The sequence below is a fragment of the Hipposideros armiger genome, unplaced genomic scaffold (genome assembly GCF_001890085.2).
Source record: "Hipposideros armiger isolate ML-2016 unplaced genomic scaffold, ASM189008v1 scaffold_1414, whole genome shotgun sequence".
Taxonomy (NCBI): Eukaryota; Metazoa; Chordata; class Mammalia; order Chiroptera; family Hipposideridae; genus Hipposideros; species Hipposideros armiger.
In genome coordinates this window covers 86,876-106,488 of record NW_017732764.1, presented here as the reverse complement: position 1 = coordinate 106,488, position 19,613 = coordinate 86,876, and the positions used below count along the sequence as shown (strand labels likewise).

The window sequence follows — 19,613 nt, the reverse complement described above, 5'->3', positions numbered from 1 at the left end:
CAACGTCCTCCACAACTAGACTGAAGAACAAAAGGACAGCAACTTGTCTGTTCCCCTTCCCCCAATTCCCCAGCACTGTTCCTATCCCCCCAATTCCCCAATAAAAAAATCTTTAAAGTGGGGGAGAAGAAGAACAAGCCATAATGCATGTGCACAAGCTGGAGACCTTGATGGCAAAGTGAATTTGTTCTCAGGGCCTCCATAGTTAATGATATGGGTGTCATGCAGAATGACACCCTTCACATATCTAAATACACTTGCCAGACTGAGGAGCCGAAAAAGGAAATAGGACCCAGGGGAAATTTGTAGCAGTTGCAGACTTGGCTAACTTCTCACACCATTGAGGTAAGCCAGCCAATAAACAATGTCTGTGCACTACAAAGAGGTAGAGTCTTCACTTCCACCCTCAAAATCTCTCTTGTGACTCACTCTAACAGCGGACATAAAGATAAGTGAATCCTAGAAAATTCAGTCCATTCTACCCAGGTTGACATATTTAAAACAGTCATAACATGATTTCGTTTATAAGACATTCTGGTAAAGGTAAAATTACAGGTACAGAAAACTGATCAGTAGTTGCCAGCGGCTGGGAATGGATAGAGGTTGTGACTACGGGGTGGCATGTGGACATGTTTTGATTTAATGGAATTGTTCTATACCCCATCAATCCCATTAAAATGAGGGTGATCATGCCAATGGCAGGGTCTCCCATGTCATCTGTGGCCTACACAAGTCAGCCACTTCAGAACACTTCAAAGATGAAGATGTCGTCCTCACCAATACGTTCCCCAATGCTGTGGGGAAATGAGTGTCCTGAGTCCCTAACAGCAGCTGCTTGTTCTAGCGACACAGTGACTCCAAAGGCATTTCACTTCAAGTGACCACAGGTGACAACTTTTGCAACTGTTTACCTATTGAGTGTTATAGAACACATTTATAGTCTAGTATATATTTTACAATCCAAGTTGTTGAATGTTCTGGTATTGCATGTTGAACAACACCTTTAGTTTGTATCTTATATCTGTGGTGAAATTATTTTCTGTAGGATTTGGTGGCAAATTGAAATGTAAATTCAAACAAATGTATTTGATAGTGTTACAAGTTTGAAATAATGCATCACTGATCAATATAAATTGAAAAAAAGCTAAAAGGATCAGAAGTGGTAACATAACCACATAACAGGAATTTTACCTTAGTTATTTAAAAGTTATGAGGTAGGGCCAGCCGAGTGGCGCGATGGTTAAGAACTGGCTTGGGATGCCAGAGGGCCCCGGTTCGGATGCCACATATGAAGGCCAGTGACACTGCTTAGCATCTACAGCTAAGATGCTGAACAACAGCTCAACCTGGAGCTGGGCTGCTGTGAGTCGCCGGCGACGGCGTAGGCTGCAGCCCCTGTGGCAGTGGGTTGCCATGGTCTACTGTGTGTAGCCAGCAGCCAGCGTGAGCGGCCAGCAGCCGCAGTGAGCGGCCATCTAGAAGCCAGCGACTGATCTGCCTCACCCGGGAAGAGTGCAATGATGGTGCCAACTTGGGCCAGTGAAGCAACGTCCTCCACAACTAGATTGAAGAAAAAAACGACAGCAACTTGTCTGTTCCCCTTCCCCCAATTCCCCAGCAATGTGCCCATCCCCCAAATTCCCCAATAAAAATCTTACAAAAAAAAGTTATGAGGTAATATAACAACCATGAAAATGCACCACTCGTATCTCCTGTGGTTCAGAGCATTGCTGACTGATGGCCTCAGCTGCTGTCCCTCTGAATTCACCCCAACGTTCATGCTGAGGCCAGGCATTCCATGGGCTGATCCTTGCCAATAACTGGTACTAATCCAGTTGCATTTCTGGGAGGTATAAGACTCCTTGAACCAAAGTCTTTTGCTCCAGGACTCCCCTCCTGCCTAGCTGAAACTTTATGATGTCAGTACAGTCTAAGGCTCATCCTGTTAAACTATCCTTCCTTTTCTCCTCTCCACTAATGTCAAGACCTGCACTGCCATCTGAAAGTTCTCCCAACCTTCTCCCACTCCCTCCATTTTATCCTTCATAGTGTTTACCCCAATTAATCTATTTATCATCTATTGCAATTTGGGCAGTTATTTCTCAGAGTACCAGTGCTAACACAAATGGTGTCAGGAATCGTCCAAGAAAACTGGTGGTAAAGTGGAGTTTGGGTTCTGGCTCACTTACCACCCAACAGGCAAATAGAATAACATCCTAAGTTGCATAGGGACACAGAGATTCCCTGACACAAGATGATGGACAAATGACTGGAGATTTCACCACTCTTGATCTGGAAAAAAAGTCCTTTTTGATGAGAGCACCCTTGCTGGTATACAGGCATTTAAAAAAGTAAGGGAGGGAATAATGCCTATGAGGAGAGTGGAGGTAGCTAGTTACTAGTTGGCTAAGTTTTACTGATTCCCTGTAGAGGGATAATGAGAAACTGAAGGTCCTCAAGAAGCAATTAAAGCTAAGTATGAGAATATGGGAGCCTTCCTGGTAGCTTTTATTTTTTTTCAATTAAATTTATTGGGGTGAAATTGGTTATAAAATTATATAATCTTTGAGTGTACAATTCTATAAAACATCATCTATATATTGCATTGTGTGTTTACCACCTAAAGTCAATTTTCCTTCCATCACCATGTATTTGACCCCCTCTACTCTTTTCTACCTACGCTTATCTCCCTCACCCTATGGTAACCACTAAACTGTTGTCTGCAGCTTTGAGGTATTGTTTGTTCATCCTGTTCATTTGTTGCTTTTAGTTTTATATCTCCCGTATGAGTGAAATCATATGGTTCTTGACTTTTTCTGTCTGACTTATTTCGATTAGCATGTTATTTTCAACATCCATCCATGTTGTCCCAAATGGCAGTGTTTCATCTTTTCTTATGACTGAGTAATATTCCATTTTATGTACCATATCTTCTTGATCCAATCATCTATTAAGGGACAGTTCAGTTGTTTCCATGACTTGGACACTATGAATAATGCTGCTAAGAACATAGGCTTGCATACATCTTTTTTTTTTTTCTTAGCTGAGCCATCCTTCCACCTGATGGCAGCTCAGCGGCTGCTCAGCTCGGGCCAGGACTCGAACCGCTGTTTCTCAGAGCTCAAACTTTTGAGCGAGCTCTTAACCAACTGAGCCACTCAGCTGGCCCTCTTGTATACATCTTTATGGATAAATGTTTTCAGACTTTTGGGGTAGATCCTATCTAAACCCAAGGTTCATAAGTTTAATACCTATGCTTGCTTCTATGTAATTTATTGTTTCAGGTATTTTATTTAGGTCTTTGATCTATTTTGAGTTAAGTTTGGTGTATGGTGACAGATAGAAGTCAAGTTTCATTCTTCTGCAAGTGGCTTTCCAATTTTTCTAGCACCATTTATTGAAGAGGCTTTCTTTTCTCCATTGTATGTTTTTGGCTCCTTTGTTGAAAATTATTTGCCCATATATATGTGGGTTTATTTCTGGGATCTTGGCTGTGTTCCACTGGTGTGTATTTCTGTTTTTCTGCCAATACCATGCTGTTTTGGTTATTGTCACTTTGTAGTATAATTTGAAGTCTGGGAGTGTGATACCTCTGGCATTGTTCTTTTTTTCTCTGGATTGCTTTGGCTATTCAGGGTCTTTTGTGATTCCATACAAATCTGATGTTTTTCTTTGTTCTATTTCTTCAAAAAAATGCCATTGGGATTTTGATGGGGATTGCAATAAATCTGTATATTGCTTTGGACAATGGGGACATTTTAACTATGTTGATTCTTCCAATCCATGAAGATGAAATCTTTCCATTTCTTTGTGTCTTCTTCAATTTCTTTTAATAATGTCTTATAGTTTTCAGTGTATATGTCCTTCACGTCCTTTGTTACTTTTATTCCTAGGTATTTTATTCTTTTTGTTGCACTTGCAAAGACAATTGTGGTTTTTTTTCATTTCTTTTTCTGAAATTTCATTGTTAGTATATAGAAACACAGTGGATTTTTGTATATTGACTTTGTAGTATCCTGCAAAATTATTGTATTTGTTTATTATTTCTAATAGTTTTTTTTTGTGGAGTCTTTAGGGTTTTCTACATAAAGAATCATGTCATCTGAGAAAAGCAACAATTTCACTTCTTTCCCAATTTGGATGTCTTTTATTTGTATCTTTTGCTTGATTGCTCTGGCTAGGTCTTCCAATACTATGTTGAATTACAGTGGTGAGAGGGGGCATCCTTGTCCTCCTCCTGATCTTAGAGGAAGAACTTTCAGTTTCTCACAATTTAGTATGATATTAGCTGAGGGCTTGTGATATATGGCCTTTATTATGTTGAGGTGCTTTCCTTCTATACCTATTTTATTGTGTATTTTAATCATAAATGGATGTTGTATCTTTTCAAGGGCTTTTTTTTCTGCATCTATTGATATGATCATGTGATATTTATCCTTCATTTTGTTTATGTGGTGTAGCCTATTGATTGATTTGCATATGTTGAACTATTGTTGTGCCCCTGGAATGAACCTTATTTGATCATAATGTATAATCTTTTTAATGTATTGTTGTGTTTGATTTGCTAGTATTGTGTTTAGGATTTTTGCATCTGTACTCATCAGAGATATTAGTCCATAGTTTTCTTTTTGCATGTTATCCTTTTGGTGTCAGGGTAATGTTGACCTCATAAAATGAGTTAGGAAGTATTGCCCCTTCTTCAATTTTTTGGAAGTGTTTACGAAGGATAGGTATTAAATCATCTTTGAATATTTGGTAGAATTCACTAATGATGTCATCTAGTCCTGTAATTTTGCTTTTGGGGAGGTTTTCAATGATTGTTTCAATCTCCCAACAGTTGATTGTTCTATTTAGATTTTCCACTTCTTTGTGATTCAGTCTAGGAAGGTTATATATTTCTGAGAACTTGTCCATTTCTTCTAGGTTATTGAATTTGGTGGTATATCTTCCTTCATAGTATTCTCATATGATCCTTTGTATTTCTGTGATAACTTCTCTGTCATTTCTGATTTTATTTGTTTATTTTCCCTTTTTTCCTTAGCGGGCATAGGCAAGGGTTTGTCAATTTTATTAATCTTTTTTTTTTCTTAATTGGGAAATTTGGGGAGGGGAACAGTGTTGGTGAATTGGGGAGAAGGACCAGCCAAGTTGTTGTTCTTCAATCTTAGTTGTTGAGGGCACCAGTCGCCATCTGGCTGCCCGTCATCAGCTTGTGGCCTCTAAGCTCAAGGTGCTGTGTTACAATCTTAGTTGCAGGTGGGCATAGCCACCATCCCATGTGGGAGTCGAACTGGCAGCCTTGTTGTTAAGAGCACACTCTCTATCCACTGAGCCATCCTGGTGGCAGCTCAGCTCAAGGTGCCGAGTTCAGTCTTAGTTGCGGTCGGGCATAGCCCACCATCAGACAGGCAGTGTTGTTGTTAGGAGCATGTGTTCTCACCAGCTGAGCCATCCTGCCACCTGTTGGCAGCTCAGCGGCAGCTGCGGCGCAGCTCACTGGCCCATGTGGGAATCGAACTGGCAGCTCTGTTGCTCAGAGCTTGCGCTCTTAAGCTAACTCTTCATTAACTGAGCCACAGAGCCGGCCCCTTAATAATCTTTTCAAAGAACCACCTCATTGTTACATTAATTGTTTCTATTGTCTTTTTGTTCTCTATTTCATTTAATTCTACTCTAATTTTTATTTCCTTCCTTCTGCTGACTTTGGGGTTCATTTATTCTTCTTTTTCTAATTCTTTAAGATGTACTGTTAGGTTGTTTATTTGGAATTTTTCTTCTTTCTTGAGATTGGCCTGTAATAATATAAATTTTCCCCTTAATATGCTTTCCCTGCATCCCAATAATCTTGATATGATGTATTTTTATTCTCATTTGTTTCTATGTATCTTTTGATTTTTTCCTTTTATTTATTCTTTCACCCAGTCATTCTTTAACAGCATGTTAATTAGTCTCCATGTATTTGTGCTTTTCCCCACTTTCTTTCTGCTGTTTATTTCCAATTTCAAAGCCTTGTGGTCAGAGAATATGTTTTGTATGTTTTCAATCTTCTTAAATTGGCTGAGGCTAATTTTGTGTCCCAACATATGGTCTGTCCTTGAGAATATTTCATGTGCATTAGAAAAGAATGTGTAGTCTGTTGTTCTAGGATAAAAATGCTCTGTAAAAGTTGATTATGTCCATTTGGTCTAATGTGTCATTTAAGGCTGATATTTCCTTCTTGATTTCTTTGCCATTGTTTCTTTGCCTTTGTGTTTGGATGATCTATCCATAGCTGTCAACGGCATATTTAGGTCCCCTACTGTAATTGTGTTTTGGTCAGTTTCTCTTAGATTGGTCAGTTTCTGTTAGTACTTGCTTTATATATTTTGGTGCTTCCTGATTGGAAGCATATATATTGATAAGTGTTAAATCTTCTTGTTGTATTGTCCTGTCCCATTTATGGTTATGAAATATCCATCTTTGTCTTTTGTTACCTTTTTTTATCCTGAAGTCTGTTTCGTCAGATATCAGTATGGCTACATCCGCTTTTCTCTGGATGCCATTTGCTTGGAGTATCATTTTCTTCGCATTCATTTTGAGTTTATATTTGTCCTTGTAGCTGAGATGTGCCTCTTGGAGACAGCATATGGCTGGGTTTTGTTGTATGATCCAATCTGCTACTCTGTGCCTTTTACTTGGTGAGTTAAGTCCATTTGCATTTAGGATTATTATTGATATATGAGGACTTCCTATAACCATTTTATCTTTTGGTTTCTGGTAGCTCAATTTCTCCACTGTTTCTTTGCCTTTTTGTTTCTGTCTGTTTTAGTTTGATTGTATTCTGATTTTCACCACTGTTTCCTCTTTTTTTATGTTATGTGTGTCAGTACTGGATTTTTTGAAATGATTACCATTAAGTTTATGTAAAAGAAAGTTTCATAAATACAGTAGTCCTTTTTCTTCAGCATGTGTTGTATCTCCATTCCCCTTTGCAAATTCAGACCTTAACTTCCTCCTCTTTGTTTTTTTTTGTTTTAATTATTATTTTTTGTTATTTTTATTGTGAAATACACATTTTTTACAATTAGTTTCAGTTGTACAACACAGTGCAATAGTTATACATTTTACCCCTTGAAGTGACAGCCCCCCTCCCCCATCTGCCACCCCACTTCCCCTCCCAATATCATACATATCTATTACAATGCCCTTGACTCCACTCCCACACTATACTCTGCATCCCATGAATATATATATATAGATAGATAGATAGATAGATATAGATAGATAGATAGATAGATAGATAGATAGATAGATGTATATATATATGTATTCACTAATAGTTGACATACAATATTATACAACATCAGCTTCAGGTGTTCAGTGCAGTGATCAAGCCTCTACCCCATCCATGATGTGGTCTCCCTAGCAAGACATGTGACCATCTGACACCCTACAAAATATTTACAACATTATTAATTATATTCCTTCAACTGTCTTTCATGTACCTGTGGCAATATTGTAGTTACCTATTTATGCTGCCTAATCCCTTCCCTTTCTCCCTCATCCCCACTTCCTCCCAACGAGCAGCTATCAGTTGTTCCTCTATATCTCTGAGATCACTTCTGTTTACTTTGCTCATTCATTCAGTTTTTTAGATTCCACATATAAGTGAGATCATATGGTATTTGTCTTTCTCCGACTGACTTATTTCACTTAACGTAATAGTTTCTAGGTCCATCCATATCATCCCAAATGGTACGATTTCATTCTTTATAGCAGAGTAATACTCCATTGTATAAATGTACCACAGTTTCTTAATCCAGTCATCTACCAATGGGCATTTCTGTTGTTTCCAAGTCATGGTTATTGTGAATAGTGCTGCAATAAACATAGGGGTACATATATTTATTAGAATTAGCATCTTGGTTTTCTCTGGATAGATACCCAAAAGTGGAATTGCTGGGTCATACGGCAGATCCATTTCCAGTTTTTTGAGATACCTCCATACTGATTTCCATAATGGCTGTACCAATCTGCAGTCCCACCAACAGTGACCCAGGGTTCCCTTTTCTCCACAACCTCACCAGCACTTGTTGATTGTTGATTTATTGATGATAGAAATTCTGACCAGAGTGAAGTGGTATCTCATTGTGGTTTTTATTTTCATTTCCCTAATTAGTGAGGTTGAACATTTTTTTATATGCCTGTTGGCCATCTGTACGTCCTCTTTAGAGAAATGCCTCTTCATATCCTCTGCCCATTTTTTAATTGGATTGTTTGTTTTTTTGGTGTTGAGTTGAATGAGTGTTTTATAAATTGTGGATATTAACCCCTTATCAGATATATCATTGGCAAATATCTGCTCCCATTCAGTAGGCTGCTTTTTGTTTTATTGATGATTTCCTTTGCTGTGAAAAAACTTTTAAGTTTGATGTAATCCCATATGTTAATTTGTACTTTGATTTCCCTTGCCTGAGGGGATATCTCAGTAAAAATATTACTGAGGATAATGTCTGCAAATTTACTCCCTAAGTTTTCTTCTAGGAGTTTTATGGTTTCAAGTTCTACATTTAAGTCTTTAATCCATTTTGAATTTGTTCTTGTATATGGTGTAAGTAGGTGGTCCTTTTTCATTTTTTTGCTCATGTCAGTCCAGTTTTCCCAGCACCATTTATTAAACAGACTATCTTTACCCCAATGTAAATTCTTGCTTCTATTGTCATAGATTAAATGACCGTATATGCATGGGTTTATTTCTGGGCTCTCTATTCGGTGCCATTGGTCTATATGTCTGTTTTTATGCCAGTACCATATTGTTTTGATTACTGTAGGCTTGTAGCATGATTTGATGTTGGGTAGTGTGATACCTCCCGCTTTGTTCTTATATCTCAAGATTGCCGTGGCTATTCGGGGTCTTTTACGGTTCCATGTAAATTTTAGGATTAGATGTTCTATTTCTGAGAAAAATGTCCTTGGTAGTTTGATAGGAATTGCATTGAATCTATTTATTGCCTTAAGTAGTATTGACATGCTAACTATATGCTTACTATCCATGAACATGTTATGTATTTCCATTTATTTGTATCTTTTTTATTTCTCTCTTCAATGTCTTATAATTTTCTGAGTATGGGTCTTTTACTTCTTTGGTTAAATTTATTCCTAGATATTTTATTGTTTTTGAAGTAATTGTAAATGGGATTGATTTCCTGATTTCTTCTTCTGATATTTTACTATTGGTGTATACAAATGCAACTGATTTCTGAATGTAATTTTGTATTCTGCTACCTTACTAAATTCATTTATCAGTTCTAACAGTTATTTGGTGGAGTCTTTGAGACTCTGTATATATACTATCATGTCTAGGGGATAATTCTTCTTTAAATGTTTTGTAAAATTCATATGTGAAGCCATTTGGTCCAAGACTTTTGTTTGTTGGGAGCTTGCTGATTACTGATTTGATTTAAAAGTAGTAATTGGTCAGGTCAGATTTTCTATTTCTTCTTGATATACACTTGAAAGATTGTATGCTTCTAAAAATTTATCCATATCTTGCAGATTGTCCGATTGATTGGCATATAATTGCTCATAGTGTTTTCTTAAAATTTTTTGTATTTCTGTGGAGTCTGTTGACATACTCAAATTTCATATATGATTTTATTTATTTGGGTTCTCTCTTTTTTTCTTGATGAGTCTAGTTAACGGTTGTCAATTTTGTTTCTCTTTAAAAAAACAGCTCTTGGTTTCACTGATCTTTTGTATTTTTTTGTCTCTGTTTCATTTATCTCTGCTCTGATCTTTATTATTTTCTGCCTTGTACTCACTTTGGACTTTGTTTGCTGTCTTTTTCCAGTTCCCTTATGTGTGAAGACAGATGGTTGATTTCAGATTTTTCTTGTTTTTTAGGTAGGCCAGCATTGCTATGAATTTACCTCTTAGGACTGCTTTTGCTGTGTCCCATAGATTTGAGGTCGTTGTGTTTTCATTTTCATTTGTCCTAAGGTATCTTTGATTTCTTCCTTGATCTCATTGTTGACTCATTTATTATTTAGTAGCATGTTATTTACTCTCCATGTGTTTTTCAGTTTTTTTCTTGTAATCGATTTCTAGTTTCATACCACTGTGGTCAGAGCTAATGCTTGATATGATTTCAATCTTCTTAAATTTATTGATACTTGTGTTGTGGCCTAATGTGTGGTTCATCTTGGAAAATGTTCCATGTGCACATGAAAAGAATATATATTCTGCTGTGTTGGGGTGAAATGCTCTAAAATATCAATTAAATCCATGTGGTCTAGTGTGTCATTTAAGGCCACTGGTTCCATGTTGATTTTCTGTCTGGAAGATCGATCTGTCCATAGGTGTCAGTGGGAGATAAAGACCCATATTCTGATTTGTTATTGTTGATCTCTGCCTTTATATTGGTCAATATTTGCTTTATATATTTAGGTGCTCTTATGTTGGGTGCATAGATGTTTACAAGGGCTATGTCCTCCTGTTGGATTGATCCCTTTATCATTATGTAATGTCATTCTTTGTCTCTTATTATAGTCTTCATTTTAAAGTCTATTTTGTCTGATATAATATAAATATTGCTACCACAACTTTACTCACATTTCCATTTGCATGAAATATCTTTTTTCATACCTTTACTTTCGGTGTATGTGTGTCTTTCGATCTGAGGTGGTTATCTTGTAGACAGCATATGTATGGGGGTTATTTTCTTATCTATTCAACTACCTTATGTCTTTTGATTGGATAATTTAATCCATTTACATTTAAAGTGATTATTGATAAGTACATAGTTATTGCCATTTTATTATTCATATTTTTTATCTTTGTTTTCTCCTTTGTTCTTTGTTCTTTCTTTTTTCTTTACTAGTTTCAGGTGTTTTGTACAATGTAATAGTTATACATTTCACTACTCACAAAGTGATAACCTCCCTCTCCCAATCTATTGCCCCTCTGACATCATATATAGCGATTATCATTCCATTGATTCTATTCCCTATACTATACTCCATATCCTGTGTGTGGGGGAAATATATATATATATATATATACATATATATAATTATAGTTGACATACAATATTATTCAGCTTCAGCTTCAGGTGTACAGTGTGCAGTGGTCAAGCATCTACACCATCCATGAAGTGGTCTCCTTAATAAGACATGTGCCCATCTGACACCCTACAAAATATTTACAGCACTATTTATTATATTCTCCAAACTCTTTCATAACCTGTGGCAATACTGTAGTTACCAATTTATGCTGTCTAATTCCTTCCCCTTCTCCTTTCTTCTTCTTATAAAAATCTTTTTTTAAATTAGATTCAGGTGTACAAAACAATGTAATAACTAGACATTCACACCCCTCAGAAATCCATAAACCCCCAATCTACTACCCCTCTGAGATCGTATATAGCTGTTACAATTCCATTGACTCTATTCCCTATGCAGTACTCCACATCCTGTGACTATATATATATATATATATATATATATATATATATATAGTTGACATTCAGTGTTATTCAGCTTCAGTTTCTCACTTACATGTGGAATCTAGAGAATAGAATAAATGAGCAAACTAATCAGAAACAGTCTCAGAGATGTAGAGAAAAAACTAAGGGTTGCTAGATGGGAGGTGGGTGGGGATGAGGGAGAAGGTGAGGGAATTAGAAAGCACAAATTGGTAACCACAAGATTGCCACAAGGATACAAAAGATAGTTTGGGGAATATAATCAATAATGTTGTAAAGATTGGCAGAGTATCTGATGGACACTTGTCTTATTAGGGAGACCACTTCATGGAGGGTGTAGATGCCTGACCACTGCAGTGTACACCTCAAGCTGAAGCTGACTAGAAGTCCTTTTCACATTTCTTGTAATACTGGCTTGGTGGTAATGAATTCCTTTAGCTTTTTTTGCCTGGAAGCTCTTCATCTCGCCTTCAGTTTTGAATGATAGCTTTGTTGGGTAAAGTAGTTTTGGTTGTAGGCCCTTGTTTTTTATCACTTTGAACATTTCCTGTCACTCCCTTATTGCCTGCAGTTTCTGATGAGAAATCAGCTGATCATCTTATGAGAACTACCTTGTAAGTAATTGGTTGCCTTTCTCTTGCTACTTTAATATTTTTTGTCTTTAACCTTTGCCATATTAATTATAATGTGTCTTGGTGTGGGCCTCTTTGTTTTATCTTGTTAGGGACTGTATGTACTTCCTGGCCTTGTATGTCTATTTCCTTCGCCAGGTCAGGGAAGTTTTCAGTCATTATTTCTTCAAATAGGTTCTCGATCCCTTCTTCCCTCTCTTCTCCTTCTGGTACTCCTGTGATGAGAATGTTATTACATTTGATGTTGACACACAGGTCCCTTAAACTATCTTCATTGTTTTTAATTCTTTTTTCTTTTTGTGGTTCTGATTGGGTGTTTTCTGTTACCTTGTCTTTTAAATCACTAAGTTGTTCCTCTGTTTCATCTATTCTGGTGTTGATTTCTTCTAGTGTATTTTTCATTTCAGTTATTGTATTCTTTATTTCTGACTGGTTATTTTTTATGGTTTCTATGTCCTTTATGCTTGCCATCTCTTTGTTGAAATTTTCACCAAGTCCCTTGAGCATTCTTATAATCAGTGTTTTAAACTCTGTCTCTGGTAGGTTAGTTGCCTCCATTTCATTTAGTGTTATTTCTGGAGGTTTCTTCTGTTCTTTTATTTGGTACATGTTTCTTTGTTTCCTCATTCTTGCTGCCTCTCTGTGTTTGCTTCTATGTATTAGGTAGATCTCCTATGTCTCTCCGTCATTGCCGGGTGACCTTATGTAGTATGTGTGCTGAGTCCTCCAGTGTTGCAGTCTCTCTCATCATCTGTGACTGTGTTCCATGAGTGTCCCTGGTGTGTATTGTGTGTATTTTCCTGTTGTAGTTGAGCCTTGATTACTTTTGGCACATCAGTCAGTGGGATTAACTCCCAGGCTGACTAGCTGTGAGGATTAGCTACGCCCACAGTGTATTAGCTGCTCTGTAAGGGCTTAACCCTCAGAGGAGAATTCACCCCAGTGGGCTCTAGTGCCTGTTGAGATCACCCCTTTGGTGTGCCACTTGTGGGGCTTACTGGGTAGTACTCAGGTGTGTTCTGAAGCTGGACTTCGAATTTGTTTTTTCTTGTGTCTCTTGGAGGGGCTCCCATAGAGGCCAATTTCAGCCTTGCTTGTGACCTGCCTGGGGCTATTTGATAGGATCTACAAAATTATGTGGTTGGTTGCTGCCTGTGCTGGACCTGGAGACATGTGGGGGTGGCCTCATCATGAGCCAAGGCCAGATGACACCAGTATTGGGTCTGGGGCATCTTAGCAAAAGTCCCAGTGTCCCACATAGGCCTGTTGCCACCTGACAGCTACCCGTAAGGGTCAGTCATTGATAGAGCCTCCTTAGGTGCACAGACCGGGCTGGTTGACACTGTTGAAATGCAGCACTAGCTGAATGTAATGGGGTGCCGGGATGTCACGAGACATGGCCTGTGGTTTTTACAAGGTTAATGCAGATTCAGTTATTGCGCTAGTGCTGAGCCTGTGACCACTTCTCAAAATTCCCTGAGAACACTGCAGTCAGTCACTGCTCACTTTAGGCCTACAGATCTCCAAGAGCCAGCCAAGAGAGGCTGCAGCACAAGTTGTGGTTGACTGACTGCCACCAAAATTTCTCCAGACTGCCTCAGGCCTTCCACTGCTGGAAAAGTCTTTCACAGTTTGTGGTATAGGGCCGGCCACCCAGGAGCCAAGAGTGCCCCAGGCAATGCAGCACTAGCTGGGAAGGGCGGGGTTCCAGGGAGTTACAGGGTGTGGGCTGTGATTTTTACAAAGGTAATGCAGATTTAGTTCTTCCACCAGTGCTGGGCCCATGATCACTTCACAAAATGCCCTGAGAACACTGCAGCTATCCACCGCTCTCCTCAGGCCCACAGATACCCATGAGACACCCAAGAGAGGCTGCAGCTCAAGTTGTGGCTGACTGGCACCCGTCCAAAGTTTCCTAGGTCACTGCAGGCTGTCCACTACTGTAAAAGGCTACCACAGCTTGTTGGGGGTGGAGGTCTGGATGCTCAGGAGCCGAGAGTGCCCCTGGTGATGCAGAACTGGACGTGCAGGGTGGAGACCCAGGGCTTCACCAAGTTGGTGCACATGCACAGATTTTACCAGACCATTGTGATCTCAAATTTGGCCCTTTGGGAGAGGGCTCAACATAGACAAGATGGCACCCTCCTGTAGGGTACACATGAGGCAGGCTCCACATTGGGACAATGGCGGCTGTCCCTGAAGCCCTTGCTTTGAAGCCACAACTCAGTCTTTCCCCATATGTCTCTGGTGCCTCTTGACTTGCCACCCCTTCATGGAGCCCAGGTGAATGTTTGCAAGTGAGTGAATCTGTGTGCAGGCCCTTTAAGAGGATGTCTGAGGATCCAGCCATCTTCCATCTCACTGGACAGACAGTCCTTGCTGATTTTCACTGCAAGCTGTTATGGAGACTCCTCTTCCCAGAATAGGACCCCAATATAAGGCTGGGACCCCTCCCTCTTCAGGGGAGACTTTGGCCACTGAGGCATCCCTCTGGCTGCTCAACCACCGCCTGTGGGTTTGAGTATGTTTACTTTTGAAAGAAACTGCCAAAATGTCTTCCATAGTGGCTGTATCATTTTACTCCCCCTCTCACCCCCAGCAATGAATCAGTTCCTGTTGCTCCACATTCTTGCCAGCGTTTGGTGCTGTCACTGTTCTGGATTTTGATAATTCTAATAGGTGTGTAATGATATCTATTATTGTAGTTTGCATTTCCCTCATGACATATGAAGTGAAATCTTTTCACATGCTTATTGTGGATGTTTATGCTCTAACAAAGAAAACAGCCCCCACTTCCTGTTATTTAAATATTTAAGCCATTAGAAATGGGTGGTAATACTTGTGGTTTCAAATAACAGGTGTGATGAAACACTAAGGTGAATATTTAAATTAAAAAATTACAGTACTTTTACACATTGCCATTAATACCCCTCAGAATAATCCTCCTCACTTCAACCACAATTATCCCATCATTCTTACCACTTTTTGAAGCAGTTCTGGAAGTCCTCTTTCATGAGTGTCTTTAGTTGCACTGTCCTGGCTGCCTCGATGTCCTCAATAGATTCAAAATGCTTTCCTTCATGGTCATTTTGATTTTGGGGAAGAGCCAGAAGTCGCATGGTGCCAGATCTGCTGAATGAGATGCATGAGGACACACCATAATGTGTTTTTGACAGAAATTGCTGTACCAGAAGTGATGTGTGACATGGAGCAGTCATGATGGAGGATGACGTAAAGACACTCATGAAAAGTGGACTTCCAGAACTGCTTCAGAAAATGGCAAGAATGATGTGTTTGGAGCGAGGGGATGTATTTTGAGGAAGATTAATGATAACGTGTCTTTCACTGTATTAATTTTATTTAAACATTCACCATAGCTTTTGATCACACCTCGTAAGTACAAACAGTATAATTCTTTTTTTGTATGAAAATGTATGGTAATAGACCACAAATAGATGGTCATACATCCAAATGCTAACATTTCTAGTTGGTGGGATTATAGGTGATTGATTTTTATAAATTGAAAATTATAATAGTATTTTTTAAGGGCAGGGATGGAGACACTCCCATTCATATGTATTTCTTGTGCTCAACATTAACATCAAAACTGATTAGGTCATAAAAATTCTGTTCAGGACAAAAACCAGACCAGAGGTTCAGTGCTGCTGGTCATTAGCACATATTAAATATCTGAGTTTATGCTCAATAGAATATGTGATGTGCTCAGCACAGTATGTGAGCAAATGTTCCTTTCCTTAACAAACCATAGACTTTGGTATCTCCTTCCATTAAATTGAAAATACTTTCCAGAAAGCAAACATGCCCAGTTTAAATTCCAGCCCTTGGGGCCGGCCGAGTGGCACGATGGTTAAGAACTGGCTTGGGACACCAGAGGGCCCCGGTTCGTATCCCACATATGAGGGCCAGTGACACTGCACTCTACAGCTAAGATGCTGAACAACAGCTCAACCTGGAGCTGGGCTGCTGTGAGTCGCTGGTGATGGCGTAGGCTGCAGTCCCTGCTGCAGTGGGTTGCCATGGGCTACCGTGTGTAGCTGGCTGCCAGCATGAGCGACCATCTAGAAGCCGGCGACTGATCTGCCTTGCCTGGGAAGAGCGCAATGATGGTGCCAACTTGGGCCAGTAAAGCAACATCCTCCACAACTAGACTGAAGAACAAAATGACAGCAACTTGTCTGTTCCCCTTCCCCCAATTCCCCAGCACTGTTCCCATCCTCCCAATTCCCCAATACAAATCTGTAAAAAAAAATCCAGCCCTTGTTCACCTTGAGTAGATCATTTCAGACCCTGTGTTTTTATTTCCTCATCTCTGAGATAATGTGGCTAGTCCACATTACCTCCTCTCCCAAGGTTCTCAAATTTGATGATTCCAACTCTGTGGAAAATCAGTTAGCATCCTCAAGTCAAGATCCACTTGATCTGGAAAGAGAAGCACCTTCTCCATGTAGATATATAATTTGTGAAAGCAGCTTTCCTTCAACCATTTTGTTTGGCTGAAAATAGTATCCTTGTACATGTCCATTCCTTACAAGACTACCAAGAATGAACCACAGGAGTCTCAACATAATGATTATATTTATTTTATCACTACATATGAAATGAAAATAAACTGTGAGAAGCTGCAAATGCATGCCATTTTATGAAGATTATGGAACAATGGAGACATCAATTGTAAAATGTTAAAAGTGGCTTATTCTTTGGGGATGCAAGGACTACACACACAAAGGTCATCAGTGGTGAGATTATGGACAGCATCTGCCAGCTGGAATTTACTCACCAATGGAAAGTTTAAAAATGAAGGTAAGGGAACACTGGCTACCCCTGACCTCTTAGCCAAGGAGTATGAGTGAGAAGACATCAGAAGATGCCTAAAATCTCAACAAACAAATAGGTTTACAAAAAAACAAACAAACTTGAAACCAACACACTCAGGCAATGTTGATATTAGATCTTGAGGAGAAGATCCTCATTTTATGATGTTTGAACACACTGTTTCTCTTGCTGGATAGCTGGGGGGAAAAACAAAGACACACAAAAAAATCATTAAAAGCGTATTTTCCTAAGAGTAACTTCAGTTTCTTCCAAAAGAGCTCTTTGCCAAGTCACTGAAGGCTGCCATACCCTTTAAATTTATAATGCCAAGGCACTAAGCACCAATCCTGTCCGGTGTGTGTGTGTGTGTGTGTGTGTGTGTGTGTGTGTGTGTGTGTGCGCACGCGCGCGCCTGGGTCTGCAAGTTGGCCACCTGAACATTCATTAGAATCTATATCAACTGTGGGGTTTTTTTTTTACTTTTAAGAGGTAGATGTATGCTGTTACCATTTTTCCATAGATTATTCTGAGATTGAGGAGCAAGTGAAGCATTTCCCTCAGACTTATCTATCACTATATATTTAGGAAGTTATATCCTTTCAGATAATTTTGACTAACTTTGAAACTCCCAAATAACACAGACATGACAAAAAGTACCTGTCAGTTTTGTGAATATGTGTGGAGTTTCTCCATCAGGCTGTAACTCCCAAGGGCTAAACTAATCCCTTAAATCTGGAAGCCTTGAGTGCAACCCAGATCTAAACTTGTTCTCTGCATCATCTTGTCCTCAGGTAGAGAAAGCCTAAACTGCAGTCTGTGTGGTTCTTTAGGAATGAGATCATGGACTCGAATTGTTTGATGCAGAAAATGCCAAATAACCACAAAGTGGACAAAATTAAGATTTTTCTAGTGCTAAGTCCAATATTCCAAGATTGGTTGTAATGTGATTTTTAGTAATTTTCCAACAAGAAATTAATTTTTTATTCCCTCATTACTTCTTCGGTCTATCATGTGAGAACCACTTATATAATCCAAGTAAGAAGAAAGCTATTTGATATTTTTACTGTTGCATTAAATATAGTTGTATTATAATTGTCTTCCTTTGTGGCAAAAATTACTAGAAAGAGTGTATCTACTGAACCTATGAAAGTTCACCATTGTTTTTCACCACTAGAAACCACACCTTTACCTCCCATCCTATGACTTACTTTCCTGTGAGGGGAGAGTATTTTTTTCTTCAGTATTCGTTTTCTTGAGTTTTGACCTGTCAAACTTCTCCACTTCAGACAAGTCTGGCTTATCACTCATTTTGACTAAAAGAAAGACTGAAAAAAATTTTTTAACTGGCAGAAATGTTATAATACTAAGGTATCATAGCCAAAAACTCTCATATTTAATATCAGTGTGTATTCTAACTTCAGATTTTCAATAAGAAAACAACACTCATCTTAGAAAAGTCATGTTTTTATTAGAATGTTTTGAATTCCACATTATTATCCCATTTCTGATAGGCAGTAAATGCCATTGAATCAGGATGCACTAGAAACCAAGATGCTCTAAAACCCAGAGTCAGTATGTTGGTCTCTTTTAAAATAACAGCAAAGGTCAAATGGAGGTGACAGAAGCACAAGAACAGATATAGACAGGAAAAAAAATAAAGACTGGGCTTAACTAGGTAATGATTTTTTTTAACAGGAGATGGCATTATTTGAGCATCTTCACTTTGTATTCAATTACTTTGGGGGGCATTTTTCTTAGGGAATAGTGAGCAGCACACAAAAAAAATGGTAGCATAAGTTGGACTGGTTTCTATCCATTTCATATGCCCAAAGACAGTAGATTATGGGGCTACAATAAGAGAGGGAGGGGTTTAATGCAGTTATAACTAATTAAACGTCACATAATAGCTCCTTGTCGCACTGGTTTGTAAACACTGCAAGAAGGCACTGCTGATTAGGATCAGACCAAGGACTTCAGCAGAATGGGATAAAACCAAACAGAGTTCCTTTTTATTTCATTTCAGTACGTTTTCTCCACAAAGGGAGAGGCGAGGAGGTGAAGCTAGGAGATGAGGTGCCCTGTGACCGACCCATCGGTTTGTCGCGAAGAGACAATAGGAAACCCCAGAGACCGGAAAGCAGAGCTCTCATGCCTGTGCCTGACCCCGCCCTGGTGGGGCTAATGCACATCTAGTGACCAGGGTAGAGTGGCGGGGCCCCAAATAGCCAAAAGTCCCGAATATACCTCCTTTCCCTCGAGGTCACCCTAAGACCCGCCTTTGACCAGCGATCAGACGCCAATCTCCAGAGGTGGGAAACAGGGACTTCACATAAATAACAGGCTGGGCGCAAAGGCCAGTTTGTTGGCAGCACTTTGCTTACATTTTAAAATAACTATCATCGTAGTCGGGCACCCAGCCTCACCTATCCGCCACGGGAGGGGAGAGAGCGAAGGGCCAGCCCCCAAGGGCCCATCCCGGAATGTCCCCAAACTCCTCGTCCTCGCAGCCTGGGACCTGCAGCCACAGCGGACAGGCCGCTCTGGGGGCCGCCTCCTCGGGTCTTCCGGACCAACTCGGGAGGACTCGGCATCGCGCGCAGAAGGCGGCGCCGAGGAAGACAAAGGCGCGGAATCGCCAGGAGGCGCAGATCCGAAACGCCAGTCCCAGCCCGGCCTCCCCAGTTCCC

The 19,613-nt window shown here is 39.5% G+C and overlaps 2 protein-coding genes across 3 annotated transcripts in view; one reads left to right on the top strand and one right to left on the bottom strand.

Moving 5' to 3' along the window:
• Positions 1-16,670: 16,670 nt before the first annotated feature.
• TMSB15A (thymosin beta 15A) lies at positions 16,671-19,599 on the bottom strand. Of its 2 annotated transcripts, none has more exons than XM_019633832.1 (3): positions 19,308-19,599; positions 18,135-18,251; positions 16,671-17,123 (listed from the first exon to the last, which is right to left on the bottom strand). In XM_019633832.1, exons 1-3 carry the CDS (start codon positions 19,324-19,326, stop codon positions 17,086-17,088), a joined length of 174 nt encoding a protein of 57 aa, XP_019489377.1. In that variant the 5' UTR covers positions 19,327-19,599; the 3' UTR covers positions 16,671-17,085. The 2 variants fall into 2 exon arrangements, with proteins under 2 accessions (XP_019489377.1, XP_019489378.1); XM_019633833.1 differs by having other exon boundaries at positions 19,350-19,599.
• LOC109377472 (nuclear RNA export factor 2-like) overlaps positions 19,407-19,613 on the top strand; it is a 22,217-nt gene continuing 22,010 nt past the window's right edge. The window contains 1 exon segment of the mRNA XM_019633824.1: positions 19,407-19,583. Coding sequence (XP_019489369.1) covers positions 19,407-19,583 — 177 coding nt within the window.